Here is an 8,042-nt window from a genome sequence, read left to right as displayed (position 1 = left end):
CCTTACCCAGCTGTTTCCAAGCTAAATCTTTAATAGGACACCACATGGTTTCTTATGTGAGTTGGTCTTGTCATGTGAAGGATCCCAGACTGGCTGATAAGGCTTCATGTGTTTCATCACACAGTGTAGGAACAACCACAATGTTAAACAACAGGGGGTTTTCACTTAAACATAATTTTGGTGTAAATCAGTGACTGTACTAACTTTGTAAATGTTGCTCCTTTGCCAGAAATGCCCACAATCAACTGGTATGTTTGCATTGCTATTGTGAACTTAATGACTCTATTCTATGGGCCACTTGTCTCTGGTACCGTGATAGTCTTTTTTACTTTTTCTCTAGACTATCCAAAATATTATAATTATAATAATAGTAGTATTATTTTCCCAAACTCAATTCCACTCTGTAGAGTCTATCTGTGTGTAGCAAACACCAATAACACACAAAGTGCAACTGCAGCTGTCAAACAGATTTGTGAAGCAGATTCTAGTGCCCTCATTTTGGCCTTTGCCTTTGTTCCAAGAGGTTTAAGCAGAGAAAAGATTAAAACAAAGAGCTCTCCCTCTGTCCTTTTTTTGTCTGTACCAAAATGACAATGGACCACATCCTGCATTTAGCATAGCAGTAAGCAGAACCACAAGTTCTAGATCTGCTTCTTTTTCACTTTAACTTCACATGCTAAAGTTTACTTTAAACTTAACTTTACTTTTGTTTTTGAAAAAAATGTTGTAACATTTTTTTATGCCAAAGGGCATTATTCATTACAATGATTGGCCAAAGTTGGATGGTTAGCTAGTTAGTGGATATTTAGGGTATTTTAATTCTGATTTTGATGTTGTAGCCTACCATTAATATATCTGGCATTGCTTAGCCATAACATCACCTTGGGCTTAAATATGGGTCTCATGTTTTACATTTCAGATTTTGGCATAATATTGGCTTGCTATGGTTTGGATTTCTGATTTTGTAAGTTACAACCCACAGCTTTTTCTGTTTAATATTACCCTATTATTATTGAAAACCCAATTGCTCTCTCGTGTTTAACATAATAACAAGGGACAAATATAGGACAGTTTATTTATTTCGGAATATACACAAGCAAAGCATTCCAAAGTTAATATCTAATGCATTTGCCAAGAACTTGTCTTGGCTTTCTCTCAGCAAGTCAAGACTTTGTACTACAACATATAACAGCATTGTCTTAAACACACACGATCTTTGGCTTCATACAAGCAAGCCAGAACAAAATGTTCACGACCGGAGAAGAAAAAAACCAACCCTCATGTGCGAACGTGAACGCGCACCGATTTCCACTGACCAATCAGCTTACAAAGAGCAGCCCATCTCTTGTTTGTCCCGTTTCGCTACTCATACGTCCATTGTCAGTTATGTTACAGAACTGTAAATACATATATTAAGGTCCGGCGTTTTATTTTTAAGCTTGTTTTCATCAGCGCGTCTTCCTCACGAGTTTTGGTACCACTTCTAACTTTGCGGTTGCTATGGCTGCGAGTTCATGCGAGGCTGGTAGGGAGGGAAGTGACGACTGGGGCTGTTGTTGGGACACGTGACTGGAGCTGCACTGATCTGTTTTGACAAGCAGTGGGGAGGGAAGGCAGACTGTAAGCATCACGACTGAGGAGGACTCACTGTTCCTTTCATCTGCATTTCGTCTGAATAATATCAGCATCGACCTTTTAGTTTTAGTAGTCAACTGGCCCTTAAATTAGCACCTGCTGCTGAGTAAACGCTTGTGGAAAACGTTGTCCTCTGTTACGAAGCGTTGTTGGAGTAGAGTCTACTAACTATTTGTTGTTGGTTTGAAAAGTTCGCAAAGGAAGTCCGCACAGGTGGCGTTTCTAACGTTAAAGAGATGGCGACGGTTCAAAGGTTGCGGATGGATAGAAAGTGGACCATATCCGTCTGATAACACTGGTTTACATTTCGTGAGACGAATGATGCGCTGAATATGTTCTCGTCGTAGCAAAAAAAAAAAAAAAAAAAAAAAAAATACCGAGACCGTCCTTCATCGGAATCGGTGTTTGCAGCTGAGCTGTGGCTACCTGCGCTACATTGGGGGTTGGGATGTTTTGGGAGGTCATCGTCACCAGTAGACGCTTAACTAAACCGTGACGACTAAGTTAGTTAACGGTAGTTGTATTTGCTGTCTAGCTAGCTAACACTGCAGAATTAGCAACCCCTGCGGTTTTAGCAGAGTGTCGTTGTGAGGAGCCAATGTTACAGGAGAGGGGACACAGAAATGCATCGCGACGTAACTATGGTTCAGGTGGCGGAATTTGAGACGAGTTGTAAAGAGTAGTTAAATGCTAGTAGTCAGATTGGTTACTCGCAAGTAAGCAGACTGACAACTCCATTACCTAACGCTAACTGTAACGGGCTATCAGCTGTCTTTGTGTTAGTCAGTTGGACAATACAGTGCGACTCGATGGAAGCCTACAGTAGCATGCTAACAAAGCAATGCTTTGTTGTTGGGTAGAGGACAGCTGGCACCAACACGCAGGCATCAAAGCTGATATTATTGCTTAGCTAATACAGCAGGTCTCAGTCACAGAGGATTTGGGGTTGGCTGTGAAAAGGCTGTGTGTGATAGAAAAAAAAGAGACGACTGAGCAAGAGACCTGCAAGAGACCCTGAAGGCAACCTGATGACACTGGACAACATGAAGTCGGAGCGAGGTATGTGAAGCACCACAAACGCAGACACATGTAGGCACTACATACAGCTTTCCAGCTTTAGTGGAGTGACTGTACCACTTCCCCTGAGAGAAGAATCAGGCCAGGAACTTATGTAACAGCTGGTCATCCTGGTCACTGGTTATGTGAATTAACAAAGCCTGACCCTATGAGGACGTGTAACGCAACACACATTTGCTCATCCAGTTTTGGAAGTGAACACGAATGTCAGTTTCTCTCCCCCCCCCGTTTCATTTAGCATCAACATATAACCTGCAAGAGCCTCTCATTCCAAATGCTGTTCCCTTTTCCAGTAGCTCTTGTTTTCACAGTCTCTCGCAAAGGACTGCTGCAAAATGTTCTTGACACCCACCCTGTTGTGAAAATCAGGCTCCTGCCGTATGCTCTGCAACCTGTTTACATGTCTCTGTATCTGCAGCAAGAGGTAAAACCGGGACAGAGGGGACACCCTTGTGATTATGCTAATTTTATTATTACATTCATTTGTAAAGGTTATCTCAAGCTTAATCTGTGCCCTGGCACAATCGACATCATTTTATAAGGTCCTGCATTGATTAAGCTAAATCATTCACTTTGTGATTGATTGTACATGGTTGTTTGTGATCCAGGGCAACAGCTGACTTGATCCGTTGTCAACAACACAATAGCACCATACTTGGATGCAGTGAAGAGCCACTGTTCTCAGACATGATGAGATTAGCTGCAGTCAGTCAGGGATAGTCTGTGTTTTTGCATAGGTTATGAAACTGCAGTCAGACTGCTGACTGGCCTGAGTGGGATCTTCCTTAGAGCACAATATGCTTAGCCTGGAAATCTAGATGCACCCTGGCGACAGCAAATGTAATTTGCAGCCAGGGTCAGTCTAGCAACTCTCCATTGGCTGGAAAAACCAAATTCTGGTCAGGCCAATCACATTGTGTAGAGTCGGCGGGCGGGCTTAACATGTGGACGGCAGAGTTGCGACGGTTCTGTGTAAATTCCCTGCTACTTGAAAACAAAGAAGATGGCTGCTGCTGCTGGCGAACAGCGGTCTTTCGAATTGGCTTTGGCCACGACTCTGGAAGACTTGGAGTTAAGCACTGAAGTCATTCTTAAAAAAGGAAGATGTGTTCGGAGTTTTGCCGACCAGATACGGCAAAAGTTTAATCTATCAACTGGCGTTGCTCTGGTTGGCTATGAGTGCAGAGGGAATTTGAAAGACAACCGTTTATCCCGCCCCCCGGATTGAGCCCTGCCAATGGTGAGTTCCCAGACCCAACGTCTTGATGTGGGTCTGGCTTGTCAGGCTACAATATGCTGGTAATGGGACTCCACAATACACAGTAAACATGTGCCCTATATGGGCCTAGACTTTAACCCTAGCCTTGCCTTGTCTTGACTGTAGGATCCTGAGGCTTTAAATAGAAGCACTGACCCAGACATCTGTGTGATGTGACTACCCAGAGTAAAGGGCACACTGACTGAGTGACACTGTACACTGCAGTTATAGCCTAATAATGCAGCACAGCATGCTGGGTAAGCTGTGAACAGCAACACGTCTGTTGTATGTTGAAGTATTGGTTGTGGGGATAATGACTCAAATTGGGGGGATATTGAAACGATTTAAAACCAAACTCCGTATGCCTGCCTTGTGTCAGACAAAAAGACTAAAATGCACTTCACTACAGCAAGTCTGTTCTTCATCCTTCATGGGTTTCTGTCACCATGTCAGGTTGGCTCACTCACTGAATGTTCTAATTATGAAAGCTTGTTCCAGTAGAAGCTGCTCTACAGCAGTAGATCCCTGTTTGACTGGCAGTCACGATGGGGCTATTGTTATTTGGCACATACTGTACTGTTCCTGTGGTGGAGATACCAGGTTGCTTATAGCCCACACGCCTTCCTTATTTTGCTCTCTCTGCTCTCAGAGAATGGGACTGCAGTGGTGAAAGAGGCTGTTTACTTAGTAACCTGGACCACAGCAAAGTCGAGTTGAGCACAGAGCAGGCAATTTCACTGCTCTGACGCTGGATTGAGGGTTCCTAGGAGAGCCAAACTATATTGAGTTTGAAGGGCAGAGTTGAACATGTCCAGACATGTGCTTCTAACCCGAACACTCCTGCAACAAGCATCACAGGCTGTGACCTCCTGGTCAGGTGGATGTGAAAAGTCCAGCCAAGGCTTTGGGTGGGTGATGAGGTGATAGATTCAGGCTACATCCACACTAAAACATATCTTTTGCTACGTTTCCGCCTCGCATCCACAGACGTTTAGAAACACTGCCGACCCTGTTTGAGTTAAAGAACTCCGGGGTTGTGTTGTAGTCTTGACGGGCAGAAACGGGGACCTTTGGAATCAATGACACAGATCAGGTCAGTCAGTCTTATCATTAATGCAGGCTTACATACCTTTTTAGTAACAACCTTTTAGTAGTCCAACCCCGTCGTCAGTCCAAGCAAATACATGCCTGATCTTACTTTTCGCCATTGTTGTTATTTCTCCAAAGTGTTTTCTGTATATTGAACTTACACATCCATTATTTTCAACTGCAAAGTAACGTTAGACAATCTGTTTCTTGTTTACACTGCGTAGCGCATGCTCAGTCAGTGTATGCAAATGGTCATGTGATATGCATTTTCCGATGTGTTAATATGGATGGAGATCATTTAAGATACGGAGCCTAAGCGCTTGTTTGGACGGAGATCGTTTTGTTTCAAAATGCTGTTTAAAAATAAAAACATAGTAGTTTGAATGTAGCCTCAGGTAGGGCTGGTGATTTGGCCAAAATCTTCATTCCCGATATAGGTCATTTCATATTTTGATAACGATATCACAATATAGCATGTTTTCTGGTCATTCAATAAATAAATAGACCATATGAAATAACAACATAGTAAAGCCTATTTTTGTATACCCCTGTATGAATTAAATACTTGACAAATAGTATAATAATAATATAAACGTACCAAGCATTTTCTCATTTTATTAAGAACTTCAGTGCAAAGTGAACATAAAGTACAAGGATCCGAATTCCAAATGATGTTAATATTGCCTTAATGCAGCTCAGCTGCTGTTTTTTTGGCATTGCGATTGAATGATATACAATAGACATTTTTATATAATTTAATTGCCCAGCCCTAGATTCAGGCTGTAACCAGTCATACCTGGGCTTGTGCTCCACCTTTAGCACCTTGATAGGGGATTCTGGGAACTGGTGTTGCTCAAATGCAACATATTGATTCCGTATCTGTGCTGATGTTGACCTCAATAACTAGATCCCATATCAGGCTGATGTGACCAATCCAAATTAAGTTTCTTAGTCAGCGCTGTCGCAACACAGTTTTATAAAGCTTCTAGAACAACACGATTATACAGATGTGTAATAGTAATGTTTGTGTAAAATTGTCGTTACATACTGTACATACACTTAAAAAGTGATGTCTTTTTACAGCCTTATATTTTCTTAGACATGGAAGGATGATCCTAATTGGTTCGATACCATGAGGTATACATATTTAAAACTGAAAAACAAAAAGAAGCACTGGTATCCTATGGGAACCCTGTATCAGAATTGGTATCCAAAAAAAAAGCAGGATCAATCTCGGTCTTCAAAGACCTCGGCTCATGATGAAAACAAAGAATTTAGACTTCAGAGTTTTCTTCATGTTTGTGCAGCTTCTCTTTGTGAGCCATGCTTTTGTTATAACAGGAGAAGAGGATCACTTATGTTCTGCTCAGAGGAGGCCTAACCCCCTTGTTTTCAGAGTCATCTGTGTGTGTTGTTTGTGTGTGAGTTGTGTATGTGTGTGTGTGTGTGTGTGTGTGTGTGTGTGTGTGTGTGTGTGTGTGTGTGTGTGTGTGTGTGTGTGTGTGTGTGTGTGTGTGTGTGTGTGTGTGTGTGTGTGTGTGTGTGTGTGTGTGTGTGTGTGTGTGTGTGTGTGTGTGTGTGTGTGTGGAGAGAATGAGTGTAGCAGAGAATACGCAAACCAATCGCTATTGGCCCTAAAACGTGCTGTACTGTTGAACCATGTGGTTCAACTGACGGCTTTTATAGGTCCCCTAAAGAGCAGCTATGGAAAACCCGGGACCTGTTCACACCAGTTGGGGAAAACATGGCTTGTTATACAGGTTTCAAACTTTCAGCTCAAGTGTGGTAACGCTGTGTTTTATTTGTAGGATAAGGACATCATTTTGTTTTGGTGTGTTCCCATTGCCACATGTAGAAAGGGCAAAGTTTGATTCAAAAACCACATTGGAATTGTTTACACTATAAAAATAGGCTGTTTTTGCTCAACTGCGGTCCTCTTCATAACCAAATCACTGAAAGGAACATTACACACAAAAAAACTTTGCATTTGATGGTGATATGAAGTCATATGGGGAACTGTGTGAGCAATAAGCTAAGAATTCTGGCTGAGACTGCTTCCTCCTTTATGCCCTCGACCACATCTCTCCTTCTCACCCCCTTTCAGACACAAATCAAACAACAGAGAGATGACCTCAGAGCTAATCCAGTTGGAGAGACTCAGTCAGCTGGCAGTCCTTAGCGCTGTGTTCCTGCTCTCTGCTCTGCAATGTTATTTTGTGCGTTTGTGTGATGGTGCTTCCTGTTTTGGAGTCATTAGTCCTTTAAGGAGGAGTTGAATACAAGTCCACCAACCCCCCTCACCCAATTTACTCCACTGCCTGCCTTCTGCCGTGCGCTCAGCCAGATTACAGCTGCCCTGAGATGTCCCAGCCACATGCCAGCGGATCAGAGTATACACTCTCACTGACGAGAGGCCCAGATAACAGAGTGACATACAAGGTTGTTGTCCTGTCTTGAGCACCTGTCTTCTCCTGTGTTGTCTTTTCCTCCTCTGCAATGATTTACCCCATAGCAGGAGGCAGCCATAACAGTTGCTCTATTATGTTTTCCCTTTTCTTGATCGACTCATTTATTTTCTGGGTCTCTCTTCTTAAGATTTTTAGCTACATCAAAACTAGCACTGATTGGTAGTGCGGTCTTTTTTTAAATTCCAAAACACACCCTGTAATTTGTCATTTACTTATTACTATTATTATTATTGTATGACAACTGGATTTAAACACCACATGCATTGAAAACCATAAGTTTGCATTTCATTGAGATTTAAAATAAAAGTCATCGGATATTGTGTGTTTACGCATACACAATGTTACATTATGTATTAATTTCATCAACTAGTTCAAGCCAACATAAGTGTATCGTCACTGTATTGCCTTTTCAATACAACACCACTGCCATTTGCTGACCCAGCTGCAATGAACATGGATATTGGACTCCCCATTGTACAGCAAGATTTAGAGCTGCCTTTTGCAATGAATACCAA

The 8,042-nt window shown here is 42.2% G+C and overlaps 1 protein-coding gene across 1 annotated transcript in view; it reads left to right on the top strand.

Annotated features, from left to right (window-relative positions):
* The first annotated feature begins 1,318 nt into the window (after window positions 1–1,318).
* Window positions 1,319–8,042, top strand: part of atosa (atos homolog A) — a 32,595-nt gene continuing 25,871 nt past the window's right edge. The window contains exon 1 of the mRNA XM_028596739.1: window positions 1,319–2,694. Within this exon, the coding sequence (XP_028452540.1) occupies window positions 2,664–2,694 (31 nt within the window). The 5' untranslated portion in view covers window positions 1,319–2,663. The remainder of the gene's footprint in view (window positions 2,695–8,042) is intronic.

The sequence above is a fragment of the Perca flavescens genome, chromosome 1 (assembly GCF_004354835.1).
Source record: "Perca flavescens isolate YP-PL-M2 chromosome 1, PFLA_1.0, whole genome shotgun sequence".
Classification (NCBI taxonomy): domain Eukaryota; kingdom Metazoa; phylum Chordata; class Actinopteri; order Perciformes; family Percidae; genus Perca; species Perca flavescens.
This window is presented reverse-complemented; position numbering and strand designations above follow the sequence as displayed.